The sequence below is a fragment of the Seriola dumerili genome, unplaced genomic scaffold (assembly GCF_002260705.1).
Source record: "Seriola dumerili isolate Sdu_G_001 unplaced genomic scaffold, Sdu_1.0 BDQW01000018.1, whole genome shotgun sequence".
In the NCBI taxonomy this organism is placed as follows: domain Eukaryota; kingdom Metazoa; phylum Chordata; class Actinopteri; order Carangiformes; family Carangidae; genus Seriola; species Seriola dumerili.
The window spans coordinates 918,717-941,661 of NW_019174273.1; the positions used below are offsets into that span (position 1 = coordinate 918,717).

At 40.7% G+C, this 22,945-nt stretch overlaps 1 protein-coding gene across 13 annotated transcripts in view; it reads left to right on the forward strand.

Moving 5' to 3' along the window:
• The window catches only part of LOC111232154 (type I inositol 3,4-bisphosphate 4-phosphatase-like), a 41,224-nt gene that overhangs the window by 5,763 nt on the left and 12,516 nt on the right, over positions 1–22,945 (forward strand). For 3 of the 13 annotated variants that reach the window (XM_022759565.1, XM_022759539.1, XM_022759548.1), the window contains exons 2-20: positions 2,876–2,966; positions 11,316–11,553; positions 12,545–12,589; positions 13,058–13,176; positions 13,675–13,791; positions 14,062–14,141; positions 14,276–14,387; positions 14,914–15,004; positions 15,670–15,817; positions 16,227–16,357; positions 16,577–16,681; positions 16,773–16,881; positions 17,204–17,221; positions 17,979–18,165; positions 18,340–18,555; positions 18,994–19,135; positions 19,564–19,743; positions 20,689–20,721; positions 21,405–21,577. In XM_022759565.1, coding sequence (XP_022615286.1) covers positions 11,448–11,553; positions 12,545–12,589; positions 13,058–13,176; positions 13,675–13,791; positions 14,062–14,141; positions 14,276–14,387; positions 14,914–15,004; positions 15,670–15,817; positions 16,227–16,357; positions 16,577–16,681; positions 16,773–16,881; positions 17,204–17,221; positions 17,979–18,165; positions 18,340–18,555; positions 18,994–19,135; positions 19,564–19,743; positions 20,689–20,721; positions 21,405–21,577 — 2,112 coding nt within the window. In that variant the 5' untranslated portion in view covers positions 2,876–2,966; positions 11,316–11,447. Of the gene's footprint in view, positions 1–2,875; positions 2,967–11,315; positions 11,554–12,544; positions 12,590–13,057; positions 13,177–13,674; positions 13,792–14,061; positions 14,142–14,275; positions 14,388–14,913; positions 15,005–15,669; positions 15,818–16,226; positions 16,358–16,576; positions 16,682–16,772; positions 16,882–17,203; positions 17,222–17,978; positions 18,166–18,339; positions 18,556–18,993; positions 19,136–19,563; positions 19,744–20,688; positions 20,722–21,404; positions 21,578–22,945 lie in introns of those variants that run through there. The other 10 variants (XM_022759612.1, XM_022759596.1, XM_022759589.1 and 7 more) reach the window with 9 other exon arrangements.

Consider the following 22,945-nt stretch of genomic DNA (forward strand, 5'->3'; position numbering starts at 1 on the left):
TTCTTAAAGGCTTAAGTTGCCCTTTTCTGTATTATTTGATATTTTCTCGAGGTTTTACGAGAAGCACTTCAAGCATGTTGCTCTGAAATGTTGTACTTTTGCTCTTGTAGAGCAGAGTAGTAGAACAGATTCCTGCAGTATTAAATAACTATTTTAAGCAAATGGAAATAAGCTAGTCCTGCGCTTACTGGCTTTTCTAATGAGACTATGTGACTTCATCAAGGTGACTCACTGGTTTAGAGTTTTTGTCTCCTGACTAATGATTCAGACCAGATGAGGTCATGATGATGTGGATCTGTTTGGTGGTGTTTCCTCGCTGAACTTTATCAAACAAAAGTCACTTTAAAAATTGACTTGAATCAAGCGAGTGTTTCCTTTCAAAGAAAAGACGAAAAGGTGAGAGCGGAGGCATCTGTGATTTTATCAGAATGGATCCTTGAAGATATTTTGTTTCCATACATCCCAAAGGAAACAAGAGAGAGCACATCATTTGTTATTCTTAATCAGTCTTGTGGAACCAGTGTCTTAAACCTTTTGTTCTTCATCAGCAAGTCTTCATTGATTACTTCCTTCATATTGTGGGAACTGAGGCTTGCAGTTTTTCCTCAGAGGCAGTCAAAAAGAGACCCGTAACTCAACCCTGCCAGCTCACTTCTGTTTTCAGCATGTCTCTGCAGACTGGTGTTTTTTTTCTTTTTGTCTCCTGCGTCAAGTTTGACCGCAACACAGGCCCGTCTTTTGTTAAACCCACGCCGACTCTTACAGCTGCACCAGAAATGAGTTTGAGCGTGTGAAAATTCACTCATCTTCACTGGCATCCTGCACATTTGCTTTTGATATACTTGCAATGTTAACCCTAATTTTTGGTGCCAGGTATGCTGCATGGCAGGAAATCCGTCAATGTTAGATCTTTAGATCAAGTCGTTATCCATGCATTAGCTATCTAGTCTAATGTCTCATTATATTAGATGATTTTTACTGGAACCAATAAAATGATCTGTTGAATTATTAAGTTCAGTGAAGAGTGAAAGTGATTTTGACTTTTGTAGCTGCAGAGTTTCTCTTCATTGGGGAACTGTGTGTGTGTGTGTGTGTGTGTGTGTGTGTGTGTGTGTGTGTGTGTGTGTGTGTGTCTGTGTGTCTGTGTGTCTGTGTGTCTGTGTGTCTGTGTGTGTGCATGCTTGTACCTCTATCTTTGTGAACCAACCTCAGTTTCGTTGAGTGGCTTTTTATGGCTTAAGACTTGTTTTTAGTTTTTGTTCATGCTAATGCTGCAGAGAGAGACATGAAATATCTGCAGCTCAAAGCAGACGGAGGTTATTTTTATTTAAAAGTGTTCTTTCCCATGAACACATAGTTACCACTGTCAGCCAGAGCGACTCTTTTAAGACACTTACTGAAACAACAGAAGGAAGTGATGCCAACTTGAGCAAGAAGCAGTGTCACACACACACACACACACATACACTGAGTGAGGTTTGTACTCTCCTTTTGTACCATTAATATTTTGCCGTTCGCAGATGATTACACATTAGTGTCTCACTTTGTCTTGCTTTTGCTGGAACATTACACTTTACACTTCCTGGTTGATTTGGTGACATCTGTGGCTACCGTGGAAACAGCAAGTAAAGTTTAATACTACAGGAGCCGGTAACATCAGCTGTACATAAGTTCAGTTTGGGCTATAAAATATGAGAAAATGGTGAAAAGGGAGCTGTATAATTAAATACATATATCTTTTATCTAATCTAAAATTTAAAACACTTTGATTCCTTCAAAGTCTTATATTATATGAGTCTGGACAGACATGAATGTATGCTGCAGCTCAACTGGTTGGTGGAGTCACACAACTGCAAAGTGCTAATTGTAGTCTGTTTTTCATTCATTTTCAATCATTTTTTATGAGCGATGTCGTTAGCGCTAACTGTAATGACAAATGCTTTTCCTGTGGTTTTATCACAACAAAAGCTGCCCCGAGTTTCGTCAGCCGAATTCTTTTACTGGGGGAAGCAGCAGCAAAACCTGGGTTTGCATTTTGTAAAGACATTGACTGCATTGTTTCCTAGGAATCACTCGTGAATGTGAAGTCAATTTTAATCCAGCCTTGAGAGGTAGATAGAGAGATATATATAGAATGTAAATACAGCCATTGAAGAAAAAATGCAGACAACAAATATGCTATATATGAATTTAAGAAAAGCAATAACTTAAATGTCTTAATATGTCCAGGATCCTCTTGGAAACTTTGCCAATTTTTTGTGAGCTGTGATTTTTTTTCCTGGAATAGGTGGTGGTGTGTCAAGACTGAGTGAGGGGGAGAAACTCAATATAGCTGTGTGTGTGTGTGTGTGTGTGTGTGTGTGTGTGTGTGTGTGTGTGTGTGTGTGTGTGTGTGTGTGTGTGTGTGTGTGTGTGTGTGTGTGTGTGTGTGTTAGGGTGTGGGCAATGCTCATTTTCATGTGAAAGGGCTACAGCTGCTCTGTTCCTCTAAAGAAATTATTCATGCTTTATTCTAATGCTGATCCTAGGCACGTACGCACATGCACGCACACACGCATACACTCTCTATTATTGGCTTGGTTGAGCAACACTGGGGTAAATTTGAACTGTTCTATGTTGTCTTTTTTTTCATTTTGATGCCATGATAGAAAGTGAGCAATAAGCTATAATATATTTAAATACTGACTGGACCCACGATGTTCATAATTGACAAAACAGTGTCCAGGATGTGAAACGACGCATCTCATGTCCCATTTTAGTCCTGCAAAGATCTTGGACTGTCAAACATAAACAAGTTTGTAATGAGCCAGTCAAAGACTTTTTATACTAGAGTTGTAATTTCAAATGTCAAACCTGCTGTTTCTTGTGTTTTCAGGTTGTGAACTTCTGCTACCCTGTTTGGAAGATCATCCTGACTGAACCTGGATCAGCTTACTTCCTCCCTTCCTTCATCCCATCCATAGACTGTGAGTAGACATAACCCAGAAGCCTACACCCTTAACACCCTCAAAATATCATATTAATAGGGCTCCAGCTAATTATTATTTTTATTATGGGCTAAACTGCTGATTAATTGTGATCCAGAAAATGATCAGTAGATTTATCAGTAATGGAAATAAGCTTTAGTTGCAAACTTAGTCAAAATACAATGATTAAAGAGAGAGAGAGAGATACACTTATCAAATTTGTTTTGATCATTAAAATGCTGTAGTTTATGAGAAAATTGTAAAAATGTTGATAAATTGTCGAGTCTCAGAACCCAACAAAAACAAATCAGTTCTTTATTTCCACCAGATTTTCTTGAAATCTTTCAACAAGTTTTACAAATATCCTGCAAACTGACAAACAGACGGCCATCTTGACGCATGTGAGGATAAAGTGTGTTTCATTGAAATAAGGACATTTTAATACTGTGACTGTTTTCTTGATGAACAGTGCTTTTTGAAAACTGATTTTGATGTTGTCTATTCAGTTGCACTGGTATAACTGGAGACATGAGAGAGAGATTTGATAACTTATCATATCTGTAATCAAATACTGGTTGATTTGATCACTTCTCCGTATCATAACACAATTCTCTGTAAACCAGTTAGGCTGGTAATATTTTGACAGACGTGTTATTGAGGGTCTCTCTAAACTGCCAGTGAAACCCAAGATAACAGACAGAAGTCAGACAGCTGCTGCACAGTCTCATCACGTTTTGCTTGTCAGTCTGAGCACAGTGGGTGCAGTGATTTGTTGCTATGAACACACAAGGTCTTTGTATCTAAACTGATCTCTGTGCAGAACTTGGAGCTTGTAGAGAGGATGAGGCTGAATAACTTGATGAATAGATTCTTAGTCTGAAGACCATCACCCTGAGGATCAGGGATGCAATGTTACCTCCTTGTGTACTGTATCTGGACTTTTACAACCGGGTGTTCTTTTCAAAACTGATCACAGATTGATATATTTATGTAGGTCTTCATTGTCCCAGCAGTGCTTGAAAGTTGTACATAGTGATAGCGTCCTACAGGCCGAACAGTGGGTGGCAAAAGGTTGGGAAAAAAGGGCAGATGTCATGGTTTGCTTTGTGTTGTGTTCCAAGATACAGTAGGTTCCTGTTCAACTTTGGGTCTATGGAAACTCACTGGAGGCCACCAGTTCTCTCTGCTATGGTCTCATTTAGCAAAGCATTGCAATTCATTTGTAAATATATAATATTTAATACCATCAAAGTGAGGTGTGATTTCACATTAAGTAATTCATTATGGAAAACACTCTACTCATTACACTCTGTGTACTACAGGCTGTGAGCTGTAGTAAAATATTTTTGAGCTGTACAAAGGCATTAAGATTACTGAATTTCAGCCATAATCCCTTTTAAGCTCTACTTAAATTCCAAGCTAACCTTGTAGTACTGATGGAACTCAGTCGCAGTGATGCAGTGCAGATTTATCACGACCGGGCTGTGTAATGGAAACTTGCTTCTTCGCAGACCCGAGGTTTGGTTTAACTCTTATCCAACCTGCCAAGTCGAACACTAACATACCGACTGCTCATAGCCAATGAAAGCTTCATATTTTAGAACAGAATAGAAGTTGGTTTTGAAATCCGAACACGGCTTTGAACTAGTTTGCCGGACCCTGGAGTAACACAACTTTATATAGCTTTAAAGGAACATGAAAAATCCTCACTGAAGTTGAAAAAGATGAAAGCCCTGCACATTGACCGAAAATCCAGCTCTCAACATCCAAACAGATTTTTATATCAACTCCTGAAAAGAAAAGCTGCTAGCCCCCTATTGATGTTGAGTCAGGATCAAATATTACACCAATACTGAATATACTGCAAGACCAAACATAGTAGAGAGCCACTTGAAATATTATTGAGTAAACTGATAGTGGGGTTGACAAACAAGTTTAGTCTGTGCTCTTTATAACATACCTTAAAATAAATGTCACAAATTCAAATCTCAAATTATTTAACAAATCAATGTCATAAAAAATATGCAGCTTGGAGTTTGTAGTATTTTTAATACCCTGAGTCTTGCCTGCAGGTCTTCCTCTAAGGCTGCAGCTACAACCTGTTCCAACTGACAGAATTATTTATTATTATTTATTATTAAATAATTATTTCAGTCAGGCTCCTCCAGTTTGTGAATTTGCTGCTTTCTTCTTCTGATTGTAAACTGGGCTTTTGAGCTGTTGGTCTTACAAAATATGACATCTGAAGACGTCACCTTGGGCTCTGGGTAACTAGAGTTTTTACTGTTTTGTGACGTTTAATAGACCAAACAGTTAATTGATTGATCATGACAATAAGTTAGTTAGTTACAGCCCGAAACCGAACCCTATAAAAGTTCAGTTAGTGATGAGTTTCCTTTCTGTTGCAGAAACAGTGGTATTTATTGACACTGAGAGCCCATGTAGTAATTCTGACATTTGATATAATATTATAAGCAACTGTGCTTTACTAGCTGTCAGTCATGATCCGGTATCATCCTCAGTGGATAAATACATTTCTGTCATGTCATGTTTATTTTATTTTTCCTCTGCTGTTGGATATTTTGTGAAAAGAGTCAATGAAGAACCAAATTTAGAAGAAGGTGTCGTCCGTCTGAGAACAGATGTGACCCGACACACTCACACACTTAAGCGGAGAAAAATAAGTGTGGTGTGATGCCTTGACTTCAGTGTGTGAAAGGCCCCTTGGCAAAGATGAAGCTTGAAAATGGGGTTTCACCATGTATGGTCAGCTGGACTCTCACTCTCTTTTACTCCGTCTCTCTTTCTCCCAGTCTGTCTTTTCCTGCCTGAGGATGAAACTTAGACAGAAGCTTCATACACACATTCAGTCTCCTCTGTCAGCAGCTCTGAGGCAAACAAAAACAGGTTTAGGAACTGTAACCATTTTTGTAACTGCTTCCTGTGTCCTTCACTAATCACAGACAGTTGCGGCGACAGGTTGGCACAAAACACTTGGTTACATAGTGCATCAGAAAACACTCTCAACATTTCTAACTTAAATTTTCATGCTGCTGTGTTCATCACTGCCGCTTCCTCTGTTGGCATTTTCACAAGTTTGAAAATAGGTTGGTGGTCCCTCCCCCGCTGCTACATAGCCAAGACGGCAAGTATTGAGGTATTGAGGGTGAGTTTCTCTCACTAAACTGTTTGACCGCTATGAGTGCACCGTCCGGCTACTCATAATGCACTGCATGTTGCCAAAATGGTCAGTGTGAATGTACTTATGCACTCAAAATAGCAAAGAGGAGCATAAAATGAGACGCTGACAGATTCAGGTAAAATGAAAAGTGACATTTTTTAGTTTTTCAAATCAAACCGTACTTTAAAGCTCCTCATAACTGCTGTCGTTACTGATCTAAGATCTGTTTAAACTGCTAATGAACCAAAATCCACTTTGCCAATCCTGGATTTGGGTTTTTATGTGTCAGGAGCTGTGGCTTGGGTTTACCATGACCTATACAGTGTGTGTGTGTGTGTGTGTGTGTGTGTGTGTGTGTGTGTGTGTGGCCCAGTTCATGTGACTCACAAACCAACACTTACACATACACTAACACGCAATGCTCCCTTATATGGCAGCTTGTCACGCTCAGTGAAGTTCCTGTTCAGCCATGGATTTGGAGAGCAGTTTGATTTCCTCATTTTGCGATTCACGATATATATTCCTTTTGCATCCTTGTACTGTTTTGGCAAGATAGTGAATTCCTAGATCTGCCAAATTACTTCATTCATTTGAGGTGTTAAATCTGTCGTCTGTTGCAGGTCATACACAAAGGGATTTACAATGAATGTGAGGTGGAGTTGTTCTTTTCAGGATGCATGGGGAATTGAAACTGGAGAAGAAAAGTAAAGGCTTTAGTGTGATTTCTGAAGGTTAGCAGGAAAATGTATTTGTAGATATCAGCTCTTTAGACTGTAGCACATAATCCACAGTTCCTTATTTGATGTATCCAAAAAAAAGTGCTGAAAATATGTTTCTGGATGCTAAAAAGTTTGACAGACAAAACACATAGCCGTAACTTAAGATAAAACAAAGAAGATAGTATCCATAAAAAGCAATGGGCTTTGAAATTGATGATGTGTAAGAACCCATTTTTGATAAGGAGAGTTGGAAGCAAGTAGAAGTCTTAAGCCCTCTCAAAACCATGGTGTTTTTTGGCTTTGGGAGTGGAAAATGTGACTCCAGCTGGCTGAGAGACTGGAAATTTCATTCTAGGTTTGGGAACAAAGACCAGAGATGCATTGAGTCTGGTCATTTTCCTTTGTGAGTATTACGTTTGCTTCAGTGTGATTTGAAAGCCAGCGATGGCAGTGCATTTCCTTTTTTTTTTCACTGTTAGCTTCGTTACCCCCAGGAGCTAATGCTAATGCAGGGACACTCAACAAGAAGGCCTGATGTCGGTTGGACCTGTGATGATTATTTACAGGGAAGTGTAAGCACCTGTTTCCTCTGTTTCCTCATGTTTTGGTATAAGAATTGTATTTTAGCAAGAACCTGTCACTTTTTTGCAAACACTATTTCAACACCTGATGTTTGTCACTGTGAATGCAACATTTTTGAGCTTGTGAGCTAGACAGAGACACAAGGCAGGTTCAAGGAAAGGTTAAACACACAAACACACACACATGCACACACACACATCTATGACTTTTCATACACAACTCTTTTCTGTTTACTTGCTTGTGTCTCTGCTCATCAGCACAACACTCATGCAGCTCGGCTAAAAGCCCCCACAGGCTGATGACTGTGTGTGCGTGTGCGTGCACGTGCGTGTGTGTGTGTGTGTGGGACAGTGTATGCCAGCTCTCTTTATGAAATAGCAGTATTCGCCCCAGCACACGTGTGCTTGTCTTCGCCTCCCTCCCTGCAGCCAGACCTGATGTTTATACATTAATATTGAATAACTGCAGAGACGGCTCTATGCTCCTCCACAGACGGGGCAGGTATGTGTCCTGCTCAACAAATATTTATCTGTGTTGACCAGTCGTAACATTTTTCTCTGTTACTTATTCATCCTCCTTCATGATGATTTGTCCTCTACTTTTCTTTCTCCCGTACTAATTTTAGTCTTTTCTCCTGCGAAAGTTTTATATGTATAACCCCAAAAATCTTAAGTCTAAATCTTCCCTCTCTGTTTGGAGGAATGACAGGAATTGGGTGCTACAGAAAGTTGAGTGTTTGCAGAAGTTTGAGTTTCTCTAAGTTCCCCTGAGTTCAAGTGGTGAGTCAGAACAAGCCTGAGTTGAAACAGCTTCATTGTAACACTCGCAGACAGGATTTTTACAATGCTGGAAAGCGACTATGACAGCAGTTGTTTTATCTGTCATCATGGCGAACTCTGGAGAGGACTCAAGTCTGTTCATGGACTCGTTCAAAAGTTTCTTGGGAAACTTCCTCCAGTTGAAACACTTAAAATGATATATTTCTTTGATATATAGACTCTTGTGCCATTATTCTTTCTTCCATGAAAATATTTAAAAGGCTTTTTGTTTTGCAGAAGTCTTCAACTCCAGGGCGTCCTGGTGGAAAAGGGGTTTAAGACGTAGACCGTGTATTAATAAAGATCGCAGTTCAAGTCTAGATATGAACATGTCCCCCTCTCTCTGTCCACTTGTTTCATGTCACGTCCCTGCGATAGTGCAATATCGAAGAAAAGCCCCGACAATACTTGAAACTTATGGAGAGATTTTACCACTTAAAATTTTATGTCACAGGTTGGACATGAAGGCAAAAGACAAATGCAGACCTACAGGAACACCAGCACCATGAAGATGTACAGTAAAGGCCAAATTCAAATGCACATAGATTCTCCTCCTTCCAGAAAGGACTCCAGGTAGTGCTCCAGATGTTTGCTGTGACAGATGTAGGGCACATGTTTCTGAGTTGACCAAAGTGGGGCATATCCAGCACTGCCAGGAGATCAGTGCTGGACCACATATGAGGAAGTAGGCCGCCAACTATTAACCCAGAACCACAGTTAAAATGAGATCACTCTGTGGGCCCATTTGTAAAAGATGTCATTTTTACACTGAGCTTAGAGTTAGCATTTCTTAGATGAATAGTATAATATTCCATAAATTACATATACTAGAAGAAATGTGTGGCTTTATCATCTCTGTTTGTCTGTTAGTGAGAATTAAATGTGACTTGTGTTTACTGTAACTTTGACCTAAACCTGAATCTGTGAAACAAAATTTTCTGCAGTAAATAGAGCACAATTCTACCAAAATAGACCGTAGAGATCTCCATCTGTGTATTGTCTAACTAGACCACGGTGCTTCTCCATTTCAGCCTGCCGCTGTCCCTTGTGCTTGCTGCGTGGCTGCAAATAGGCTAATTGCTCTTTAACAAAATGGGACAGAGGCAACGAAAGCAGGAGAGACCGCAAGAGTGGGACAGGCCGAAACCTCCAGGGAAACGAATCCCAAACGATCTGGAGGGGCGGAGGAAATAGAGCAAAAAAAGAATAGTAGATTTGGGGAGCACAACAATAGACGAGCCAGATTATAAACCTCAGGTGAAAGGATGGAGGAGAGACACTGAAGGAGAGAGGGATGGATGTTAAGAAAATAACAAAGGAAAAGAAATACACAAACTGCAGCGGACCTCATGAGAAACCTACAGTCTCTTAGCAACATCAACATATGGTGAGAGTTGCTCTTCTAGCGAGCATGAAAAGGCACATTAAATGCAAATTTTGTGGATTGAAACACACACACACAACCACACACACATATGCAAATAAACAACTTCCTGAAGCAAGCAACCATACCAGAGACGCACATATACACATGTACCCATTTACCCAGTTCATTAGGTCCACCACACTAAGAATAATGTTATCTAATACAACAGCCTTACAATAGATTCTTGTGTTGATTCAAGTGTATGATAAATTTAGAGGCTGCAGTTTGCGGTGCTGTTGAACTATATTGGTGTGAATGGGGAGGACACAATAATGTATACACCTGTCACTTTAACACAATACACAACCTGCTCCCTCCACAACGACCACATAGGTGAATCAACACCTCTCTAGAACAGTGTCAACTAAAACCCTGTCATCATTGAGCTACCTTATAAAATGAGTGTATACGTACAAATAGATGAACACACTTACATGCGCTCCCACCAAAACACAGGAGCCGTAGCTGAAAGCAGTCAGAGACTCAGGAGACTGACTGATGATGCTCAGTCGCATGCTAAGACACGTGCCTCTCCATTTCTCTCTCTCTCTTCCCATCTATAAATATGCAGTATATAGAGATATTCATAACACATAAATGTATCTCTATCTACCCATCTTGCTGTCTTTAAGTCACTTTCCTCATCTTTTCTTCCGTCTCTGTTGAGAGAGGTCAGCAGGGACTCATAAATGTTATGATAGAAAAGGCAGAAGAGTGTGTTTCTGCTCTCTCACCTGCTAGTGGACTGATTGAAGCCTTAATTCATGACTGTTGTGAGCACGAGGAACGCTCACCCACTCCTCTCTGCATCCTCCAATAGATTTTCCTTAATGTAATGTCATTAGAGGATGAACTCTGAAGTGCACAATCACTGAATCACTCTCATTTCATTCATATTTCCTCGCAATAAAGTGTTTAGCTGGATATTCCTTTGTTTGTGCACAGAGTTTCCTCATCAGTGAAATTGGATCAGATTTAAGTGGGTAATGTGAGCTCAGGAATAAGATGTAAAATAAGTTATAAACTGGAAAAAGTAGGAGCAGTGAGGAGGAGTTATATGAACATATGCTGTTGAATGTGTAGGTGGAAAACTGGTTAAAAGGCTGCATCACTAGAGACCTTGAAATTTTCTTTTGGTACTTAACAGTTTGATCTTAAGAGATGTTACAAGCTGTGCCCACTGACTCTCTGTCTTCTCTCTCTCTCTCTCTCTCTCTCTCTCTCTCTCTCTCTCTGCCTTGCGTTTGTTTTTTACTTTCTACATGTTGTTCCTCATTTCTGTTCTCCTGCTCCCCTCCTCTCTGCTGTTGGAGGTGTGCACATGGCACATTGGCACCATGAACTGAAAGTCATGCATGTGGTTAAAACCGCAAGTTTTCTTTTCTTTATCTAGTTTCCCTTTGAGCTGGGAGATTTCCTCTTACTTCAACAACAACACAGAGCGTGATAATGTACCATATATTGATTCACGGCAGAACTGTATGATGGGTAATACGTTAATGCCACTAAAGTAATAGATATAAACCCAAAAACCCACATCTTTGTCTGCTCTAACTTGTGAATACCTAATTATAAGATTGAAGTCTCTTTTTCTTCTCTGTCCTCCCGTCTCCTTCCATTCAGAGAGGTGAACTGCTTTCTGGAGCAGCTGTGGATCGACGCAGAAAGAGGGGCACATCACATGGGAGTGTGTGACTGTGTGCGTGAGGGTGTGTGTTCAGGCCTCCTGCCGTCGCCCGCTCTTCCCGGACAGGCATGGCGGGGGGCAGAGAGCGCGGCTCCCGGACACAGAGGCCGTGGTCGGTGTACCGGGCCAACACGTTCGAGCTGTCCAATGAGATGATCGGCCTGGCGCTCGCAGGTGAGGGGAAGTTTTTGATGAAAAGTAAAACAGGACCTTGTGCAACTTCATTATAAACAACTTCATCTAAGGCAAAAACAAGATTTCAACATCCTCATGAAACTGAGATGAAACCTAGAAGTTATAAAACATAAATTATAGAAACAGTACTTGAATATCAGGCTTAATATTTTGAAGTGATCCAAGCGGAATTTTAAGTAAAAAAATCATGATTACTAACAGCTAACAGCAATTTTCATGAGTCATTTGGCCTGTAAACATTCAGAAAACAGCGACAAATGTCCATCTCATTTTTCTAAACTCAAGCACTTTTAGTTCAAAATGATATAAAACTGAAAAAAGCAGCAAATCTTCACATTTGAGAAGATGAAACCAGAGAATGTCAGACATATTTTGCTTAAAAACTACTTCCTTGTTTGTTTTCTTCCTTCTTTCTTTCTTTGTATGTGAATATCATGTTTTGTGTCTTAATACTTAGTGGTTTGTTTATTTTATCCTCATTTTTGATCGTGTTTTCTTGTGTGTTTTTATATTTAAGCGGTGCTGTATGACCTTAACGAATCTGTTCCCTGTGTCACTGTGAGAGTGTCCGCACAAAAATAAAAACATACTTTGAATTTAATTCAGTAATTTGACACATAACAGGAGCTGCCCAGTTTAACCACAGCCTGCCAGTAATGTGGGCATCTTGCAGCACCACTAAGACTAAAATCACACACACTCTCACACACACACACACACACACACACACACACACACACACACACACACACACACACACACACACACACACAAACACTTTCTGCTGTCAGTGTGTTAAACTTGCATGGGAGCCAATAGTAGTTGTCCTGAAGCTGCCACAATGAGGCCTGAGGGCTCCTCTTCATCTGTCAACATGTCACACTGAGAACCTGGCGATGTTACAATTACTTGAAGCTGCACTGTGTTTTGAAACCTAAGGTTTAGGCTTCTTGTTGATTGTTTTTTGCAGGAAATAGTCAGGACCCAGATGAGCCTGTGTTGGAGTTCAGCGTGGGTGAGTAACACAAGCTTTTAGCTGATGCTGAAGCTGATGATTATAAATATGTGACTATGTGATAATTATGATTATGTGAATATGTGAGAAAAGCGGCAAATCCTCACATTTTAGCAGCTGGTTTCAGATCATTTTTGCTTTTCTTTTTCAGTATTTTTGCTTGGAAATAACTGAAAACGATAAAATTATTTTTCTGTCCATCAACTAATGAATTAATCAACCAATCTTTCAGCTCTGGCAAGATTATGATTGTCCAGTCAGTATAACTATCAAGACAGTCTGTCAACCTGTCTTTGTTTCAGTTTGAGCGATCAGGCAAAACAGTTTGTGAAACAAGAACCAGAATTGGTTTCAAATAACCTACTTGCATGCCTCTGGGCTCTTTTAATATTGACTGTAAAGCTGTGTGTGCGTGTGTGTGTGTGTGTGTGTGTGTGTGTGTGTGTGTGTGTGTGTTTTCCTGTCCAGCCTGCACAGACCTGGTGACTCCTGCTTTGGATCGAAAACCCAACAGCTTTGTAGCAGTGAGCTGCACGACACCACCACAGGCCTTCTGGACCAAACACGCCCAGACTGAAGTCATAGAGGTCAGACTCCTTCTTCTCCCAGTCGATCCTGTGTCTTAATTTCACACTCAAATAGCAGCGAGTGTGTCTTTAGCTTCCATAAATGTTTCATTTTGAGAGGGATCTGATCAAAGGTAGGTGTGACTGAGCGGCCACAGAGTCTGTGGTGTAGCTGCAGAGGAGTGTTGGCCTCCACCCTCACCTCCCTCACCCATATTGTTAGTTTAGAAGGTGGAGGACGAGGGAGACATGAATAAGTTGAACTGTTCACACACTTAGTTTTTGAGTTTTTTCCAACTGATATCAAAACACACACCTCTGACCCCTTATATATTGTACTTTACTTTTTAAATTTGATACTTGTCACAGTTCCAGAGACAGACATTAGCTACTGTAACAAAAAAACTGTATAAGCTGAGCATAAACCATCTTGTGAAGTGTTCTGAAAACAAACTTATATATAAACTGGTCATGTCAGGAAGTAATAGTGCTTCACTGTGTGACTGCCTCTGTCCACAGGGCACCAGTAACCCCATCTTCCTCAGCAGCATCGCCTTCTTCCAGGAGTCCAACATCAACCAGCAGACCCAGGTCAAACTGGCCGTCTATGACGTCAAGGACCGCTCGCAGGGCACGGTACGACTGACACCAGAGCAGCTCATTCATATTTAATGTTTTACAGTGGAAAGGATATACAGCCTTATGTTCTTCAGGGCTTTTATTGCTCTACCAAGTATCTTTGTCCCTCTGAGCTAAGATGGAAAAGTTTGCTTTTTGGTGATTCCAGTTACTGTAACTTCAACAAAGACAGACGTTTGGCTTTTGGTCTGTTCAGTTGACACCAGTTAAGACCAGGTGAAGAAGAAGAACACCCGTGTAAACGCTTGTCTGTCTCTGTGTGTCCAGATGTACATGTTGGGCTCAGCACTTTTTCCTGTGAAGGAGTTGTTGCAGGAGAGGAGCCACAGATTACAGCTGGAACTGAGGTAACACACACACACACACACACACACACACACACACACACACACTCGCACACTTCTGATAATAATATAATTGTTAGTTGCAGCCCTCATACATTTATATGAAAAAATCCTGTGAAATTAATTTCAATGGACAGATCAGCGGAGAACGAGCGGGTGGGGAACGTCACCATAGCAGCGTGGCAGATGGAGGACAGAGCAGATCAGAGGATGCCGGGTGGCCGTCTGCCAGACAGCATCAATGGCCGGGTAAGAGGCTGGGAGCACATGGGTTAGATTAGATCTGTATATCTGCTTTTCAAACAGAAACATTTCCCTCAACATCAAGTTTGCTGCCCCAGTTAAACAACAATGGCTAAAATAAATTGGATATTTACAATAAAAGATTAGGATTCATTCATGACCACTTGTTTTTAAAGGGACAGTCAGGCTGGATGATGCTTATTTCATTATTTTTTAGCAGTGAGTTAGATTTCAGTCAGCTGATGCAGATGAAATATGTGTTTCCTCTGTGTCTCCGGGGCTTCCCGTGTCTACGTATACTGCTGTATAATTTAAATCTGCTTTATGTCATAATAAACATGTCACACAGCCGTGCACATGGCAGTGAAATTGTTTATCTCAGTGGATTTTGGTTTGTGTAGGAGCTCCATCAGCGTGGTTGGAGCATGGTGTGGGTGAGTGTGGGTTTGAGAGTGGACAGATAGGTGGAGGTGGTTGTTGCCAACCAGAGTTGACTCTCTGTGTAACATCACTTCATGTGTGTGTCCTGCAGACAGTGCTGCCTGTTGACGAGAGCCTCACAGAGTCGATGGGAGTCCGGATCAAGTACGCCTCGCTATGCAAAGACACCCTGCTGCGCTCAGGTACGACAAGACTGAGCTTATGGTTACTTTTATTTTGTTATCTCTTGTCTGTTTTTAAAGTTCCTGAAAATGACAAGAACAGTGGACGTAGATGCAGTTTAGTGGAGGCAGTTGATTAGGTTTTGGTGAACATTTAGATACATAGTTAAGATAATGTAAATGAAGTAGATACGGACATAAATATTCATCATTTCATGGAATAACACACTTTCCAAGCAGTGAGGGAATAAAATGTAGTTTGGACATAATATTGATTAATTAATTATCATTTGAAAAACTGAATTTGACCTTTTCTCTCTTTGATCCATACCCGTCATCGTCCTCTTTGTTTTCTCTGTCTCTCTTGCCCACATGGCTCCATGTTTACCGATACATCAGACTGTGAATCTTATTACCAAGTAGAAATATATTGATTGCCACCATGGAGTGGGAGGTATCTGTTTACCTCAGGGCTAGATTGCAGATCCAGAAATAACACATGTAACGTCAGAGAGGGGACAATAACATTTGTATGATCAGAGAAGGCAGAAAATAAACTCAGATCAATCTAATTTAAAACTGTCGCAGGATTAGACGACACACAGGGCACAGACATGCTCAGACAAACACTCTGATCTAATCTATAACAATCTAATCCAGGCTAATTGAATTTTCTGTGGCTTCAGTGTTTGGAGGCACGATGTCAAGGATGTACCGCTTCCCCACGACTGATGGGAACCACCTACGGGTGCTGGAGCAGATGGCCGAGAGCGTCCTGTCGCTAAACATTCCCAGACAGTTTGTCAAACTGCTTCTGGAGGAGGACGCAGCCAGGTACAAACACAAATCTAACGTTTAGGTTCATTTAGGAAAATTAGAACAGAGGTGCCAGAGTGTTTGCCAGTTTTAAACATAATTCAAAACTTATTAGTTCTTAAATGATTATGAGTGTCTGCTCAATATCAGGGACTAGATTCAGAAAAAGTTATTTTCAAATATGGCTGCAACTGGTTATTATTTTCATTCTTGATTAATCTGCAGATTATCAGTTTATCAGAAAATCAGTTCATTATCACTTAAGATAAATAAAACTTCGCACTCGAGAATCTGGAACAAAAAGTTTGTAATTTTTGCTTGAAAATTTGATTTAAAAAAGACTAATAATTTGAAAAGCATCTGCAGACAAGTGAAGTGCTTCATGTATCTCCCACTTTTCCTCAACAACTCTTTCTCCATCTCCAAGGGTCTGTGAGCTGGAGGAGTTGGGAGAATTATCCCCCTGCTGGGAGAATCTGCGGCGACAGATTGTCTCTCAGTACCAGACCATAATACTCACATACCAGGAAACACTGTCTGACCTCAATGACTACAGAGGTTAGTGTCCTACAGAGGTTCCCTCTTTCTAAGTGGCATCTTGTCGTGACTTTTACAGTAAGTTACAACTAAGATTCCTGTTGTGTTTGTCACACACAATTATTCCCTTTTTCCCCCATTCTCTTCCCTCTCTCTCTCTCTCTCTCTCTCTCTCTCTCTCTTTCTCTCTCTCTCTCTCTCTCTCTCTCTCCCTCTCTCTCTCTGCCCACTCCACGCCAGGTCCATCATTCAAAGCCAGTAACCTGAAGGCAGAGCGGAAGCTGGAGTTCATGCCAACCAACCTACACGTTCAGAGGATGAGGGTGCAGGATGAGCTGGGCTTTGGTGAGAAACACATAGACACCAGCACACTCTCACTTTTCAGGTCATTTCTTCTAAACACCTCTGGTTCTGTCTGTCTGTGTTTCCTCCCCAGAACACACGTATGATGTGGTAACAATCGGAGCTCCAGCTGCTCACTGCCAAGGTTTTAAAAACAGCGGTCTGAGGAAACTCATCCAGAAGTTTGAGGAGGCAAAGAAACAGTAAGTTCAGAGGGGACAAAAAAATTTACCAAAAAAAAGAAAAAAATTTTAAAAAAGCATTTGCATGTTTTCCCCTCAGTCACAATGATATCTGCTCTTGTCTTGAATTTTATTCTTTGCTTCATTCATCATTGACTTATATTGTTTTAAATAGTTCAAACAGGTGATTCATTTGATCCAAATGAAGTTATTTTGCGTGAACATTTGACCCACTTTGAGTTTTACAGAAAATGAATACATTGTTTCATCAATTTTTACCTTAAATCTGCAGTTAAATTTAATGGCTCCCTCTTAATTTTGTTTTTGTTACTTTTTTGATCAGCGTATTTGAGGAGGGATGGTGAGTTGTTGCACTGCTTTGCTTGTTTTCATTCATTTGTACACTGTTTGCCTCTCACTGCTTTGTGCCACCGCCAAAAAAATCACACGTGCAACTCAAAGTTTTAAGCGCATTGCAGACGAACAGGTGAGTGGGTTTAGGGTGAATGAATGTGATTTGTACACACCGGAGACATGACTGCGGTTTGCAGCGCCACATAATGACACATGATGCATTGGTATTAACAGTGTTGTGTTTGGAAGTAACTAAAATGTATGTTGTCTTAAACCAAGCACACTTATGTTGAAACCCAGATATTTAATAACACAATACACGTTTGAAAAATACCACTCATTTTGTAAATTCAGGCATTGTTATTATAGTAAACACGTATTTATACATGGAAAATTGTAAAGCTGATATTTAAAAAATTCTTAAAAGCTGTATCTGAATTTCTAAAGTGAGTGGTATCACCTCCAGCTCTTTTTATTGATGTAAGTTTCATGTTGTCTTGTGTTTACCTGTAGCACTTTTCTTAAGACCAGTTAAGATCATTGTCAAGAAAAAAGCATGTGCATGCAAATGCTATGTTTATGTCTGTTAAATTAACAAAGTAGTATTTCAATTAAATAAATCAGCACATCTTTAGAAATAGACCTTAGATGGAGGCTACAAGACAGAACAGACAGCCTTTTACATTTTGATGGTACAAGAATGTCATCAGCATCCAGTCGCATACAGACAAGCTGCTAAGACCTTGTGTCTTGGCTTTCTGCAGCAGCGCCCTCTCCAGCTCGCAGTCCATCGTCTACATACCCCAAGATATCGTCCGAGCCAAAGAGATCATCTCCCACATCAACACGCTGAAGACTCAGGTCAGCTACTACGCCGAGAGGCTTTCCCGAGCCGCCAAGGACCGATCGGCCAGCGGACTGGAGAGGACGCTCGCTATTCTGGCTGATAAGGTGAGCGTCTGAAACAGAACAGAAAGGGAAGACTGTGAGTTCTAGTCATCTTTAATCTCAGTGCAACAACCACCGTGGACATTAAGGCATAACATTACTGATCTGATTCAAATCTATGATGTATTTTCTTATCAGACACAACAACTCACTGATACCTTCCTCTCTCCCTCGCAGACTCGTCAGTTGGTGACGGTGTGCGACTGTAAGCTGCTGGCTTCAGCTATTCAGGCCCTGAACGCAGCACGGCCCGAGTACATCGCCTCCAAATCGTCTCCTTCCGCCGACTCAGAACAAGTAGTCCTCCGTAACGACCAGGACACGCTGCTAGCCAAGTGGAGCGGTCGCAACAGCCGTTCCTCGCTGCACGCAGACTGGCACGAAGAGGAGTGGGTGCGTTAATTAGTCAGGAATGAACCAAAAACGAGCTGAAAGGAACAATATGATATACTCATTCAGTTTGAATTGTATGCTTGTGTTCTTTGTGGGGGTTTTTTTGTATTGTAAATGTGACATAATAAGGATGAACTTTCAGTGTCCACAAAGGTGAAGACCAGAGTTTGTAGATATGTAATGAAGTCGACATTTGCAGAAATTACATAAATGTTTCTTAGGCAAAATTGTGGCGTGTTCCCTCATTTGCACACTGATGTGATTCATCTCATCTGTTGTGCATCTTTTCTCACCTCCTGTGTAAATCTGTTCCCCTGTTGATATTTCTCCAATTCCCTTTTTTTTTTTTTGCCCTAGTTTTTATTGTGTCAAATTTTAACATCCACACAGACAAAACACAAAACTGAGTAGATTGTCTCTCACTCTTTTCTCCTCCAGGAGAAGGTTTGGGTAAATGTGGATAAGTCTCTGGAGTGCATCATCGAGCGTGTCGACAAACTGCTTCAGAAAGAGAGGAGACCCAGCGATGCCAGTCAGGACAGCGCCCAGAGTGACCTGCAGGGCAGCGGCAGTAAGAAAGGTAACAGACGCAACTCACACAAAAAGCTATTTTTATTAATTTGACTTTTTTACAGCAGTAATAAGACGTTTTAACCTTTTAAAGTGAAAATCTTCTGAATTAACTTTTAATTTCATTTTGCTTCCTGCTGGTTTGTTTCAATTTGTTATTTAATTTCTGTTGAACCACTTATCACTGAAAACAAAAATTATTTAGTGGCTAAAAAGGCTGACAAATATCCTAAATTATAATATCTGAACAAAATTTCTTTTTCCCAGTGAAAAACTATAGCACTGGAAATCAAACGTTTTTTTTTTTTTTTTTAAAAGTATATATATATATAAGTAATTAAACCTTATTCACAGCGAAATCTGATCATTTTGTTCCTGCAACATAAATAATAGTTAAATGTGTAGAGTAACAACACTGCTGTGTGTGGCTGTGAAAAGGTGAAGAAAAGAGACGAGCTTTCTGGATCAACCCAGGAAGTATGTCACAGGAATCTCCATCATTGCCATCATCATTATCATCATCATCATCACCTCCACGATCACCATCACCACCACCATCCTCTCCCTCTCTCTCTGCCCTCTCCTCTGCACGTCCTTGCAGCCCTGAACAAGAATCCTGTACGTTTATTTTTCTTCTGTTTCTTCTTCTGTTGCCACTTTTCTTTTTGTTGCATCATTCTTTGCAGTTGGGGAAACTTATTGTTTATTGACCAGCAGAGATGTGATGTTTGTCTAACTGGTGAAATTCATCCGTTGAGACTTTCAGTTTCAAATCCTATCATAAACTGACTTTTCCTTCACCTCCTCATCTGATAGTATTCTTTAACAAAATCAAGGCAGCTGCGCTGACATCGCTCATCATTACCTGTTGTGAGAAGATCTGTAATGTCTTTGTTGTTGTCTTTTTGGTCTGTCTGAAGTCCACAGTGTTGCAGCGTTACTGTAGCTATTAGCAGAAAAACTGGTGTACTGCTTCAGGGCTAACGCAGCCAGCCCGTCAACCAGCAGCTGGATCTTAGAATCTGTGCTTACTGTATATGTTGTACTGGACCATGGTCAAATATCTTTTTTCAAAATGGTGCATACCTTTCTTAAATTTTAATTAGCTTCACTTTCTTGTATTTTGAGTCTCTCCACACCTAACGTGCCTCAGCTTCACCCTGCAGTCTGTAGCCGTCACCGCTGGCTGACTGTGCTGCAGGAAAAAATAGACGTGTGTAGGCAACGAGATGACAAAGACCCCGGTGCTCTGTTTTCCTCAGCAGGAAATCTTGAACCCACATCCTGCATCTCAGGGTGGAGCAAGTGAAATCAGTTAGATAGCTTCAGAGCAGTGATAGAAAAACATCAACACCCTCAACTGCTGAAGAAATCAAAGCAGAGGTCACCACTGCACCTTTATTTTGATCAACAAAGCCAAACTTGCTTTAAGTTTTAATATGAATGATTTTGGAACAGATGTTTGACCCTGGTCTGCAGTGTTTTCTGTGTGTGTCTCTGCTGCCCGGTGTGGCTTGCAGCGCTCGCTAATCATGCATGTTGCACCTCCATCCCCTCTTCCAGATGGAAGCCCCGGTGCTGAGGAGGCGTACCCAGGTAAGAGCTGCCTCCTCTGCCCATGCTTCTCTCCCTCTTCCCCCAACTCTCCACGACTCTGGTTCAACAGCAACATAAGGGATGTGGGCAGAGATTAAAGCCTGTTCACCAAATAGTGAAGTGGGTAGTTGAACATTTTAGATCTGAGTCAGTTTTCTTCAACTTAGAAGTACGAGAGGATGAAATTACATGATTTTCTGTGGGAAAACTCAAAGAACTACAGTTGCAGGGAGCATTGTAGATTGTGGGCTGGGACTTAATAGTTTAATAAAGTGACTTTATTTATTATTAGTTACTTTTGGTTTTGGTTTTGATTCTACTGTGATTTTCCCCCCAGGGAATCTTCAGTGTTTCATTTCTTCTTTTCATAATGGTTTGTTAGAGGTGGTAGCTCGTTATATTCAAATTATGACAGCTGGAGGATAAAATCGTGTTTTCTTTTCTGTGTTAGCCTCTAAAGAAACTTTGGTGTCTCTCAGCGCTTCTGCTTTCCCTGTTGCTTCTCTGTTCCATCTGTTTTCTGTTTCTGTCTGAACAAGTCTAAAATCTAACAAATAGATTCACTTTTAACAGCATTAATATCACATTAACTGAGCTAATGTCGAGGTTTATCGCGTTCACTTGTGTGTTGGTAATCTAATGTCTTTACCTGCACTTTATAAGTCTGCATTTGTGTTTCTCAGGTGAGTGGAGCGAGGCGTTGTACCCCCTCCTCACCACGCTCACAGAGTGCGTCACCATGATGAGCGACAAGGCCAAAAAGTCCATGGTCTTCTTGCTGATGCAGGACAGCGCCCCAACGATAGCCATGGACCTGTCGCTGCAGTACCGCCGCGACGTCGTCTTCTGCCAGACGGTCAGCACTCACACGCCAACACACTAAGTGACATGACATTTACTCACGCACACCGTCTCTCACACTCACCCACACACATTTACATCAGCATTTACATAAATGTATATTTTCAGCTTTTAGCTAATGCGCTTATCCTCGAATGACTCACAGCGAAGGGAGTCAATAAAAAGTTAATAAATCTGTAAATATTGCAAACATGAGGAGCACAAAGGTCCAGCGTTCAGTGGCTGTGCAGTATTTATATATCTGTTAAACACTTGTGTAGAAAGTGAGGGCAAGGAAAGAAAAAAATAGAAGAAAGTGAAACAGAGAAGGGATTTCTTCACCTTCAGACCTACACACTCCTACTCTCCTGAGCTGCCGGCACAAACCTGAGAGACAAGTTAAAAAGAGGATGTGTGCCCGGAGGTAGTGGATTATTTTTTTTATTTTTTTTACAACTTGTTACTTTTATAGGCTCTTATTTTGTAGTTTTGGCAGGCATTCTTATCAGCTACAATAGAAGTCGTATTTACTCGGCTGGTTCCTTCTAGATATTTTGGACATGGGATCTCCACAGACTCAGTTTACAGCAGAGCACGAGTGTCAGACACGTTTAATCGAATCAAGCTAAACTGCGGCATCGCATGGATGTATGTAGAAGTGAACGGTGAGAAGAAGAAGAAAAATTATCACATTCAACCAAATACACAAACAAAAAAATGGCTTATGTGTAAATTTAGTCAAAGTCCATCTTGAACTGAGTTTTTACACTCAGATCTGGCAGAATTAGAGCTGAAATGTTTAGCTCAGTAATCAAAATAGTCGTCAAGAGTCATTTTTCCAGCATGAATACCAAATATTCCTTCACAAAAATGAGGATTTTTCGTTGTCAGTCATGTAAAACACGATACTCCTCACATACCTGGATTCTTTGGCCTTGATAAGTGGGTTTATACAGTGTCTGATCATCTCACACTGTATCTGTACTCAGTAATGACACGGAATCAGCAGTTGATCATTTATCTTCTCAGCCAGTTACATAAAAGTCAGTAACATAGTCACACTCTCAGCTGCACAGGATTTCCTTTGCACATGGATGCACAGAAACCAACGACATGCATCCACTTAGATAATCTCATCGGCATTCAAGCTTTACAGTGTCTAAATATAAAAGCATATGTTGAGTCGAATTATCGTGCATTATGCAGATGAAACACTGACGCTTGTGTAAGCACATGACATCATGACATCATATATCGGAAGAACAGGGCTCCATCATATTAATGGACAGTTAAGACTACAGCAAAGTAGTTTTAGTCAACCTGATTTTATGGTAAAGAAGGAAAAGGATGACATATAACAGCAGCTGTCAAAACAGAATGAAAT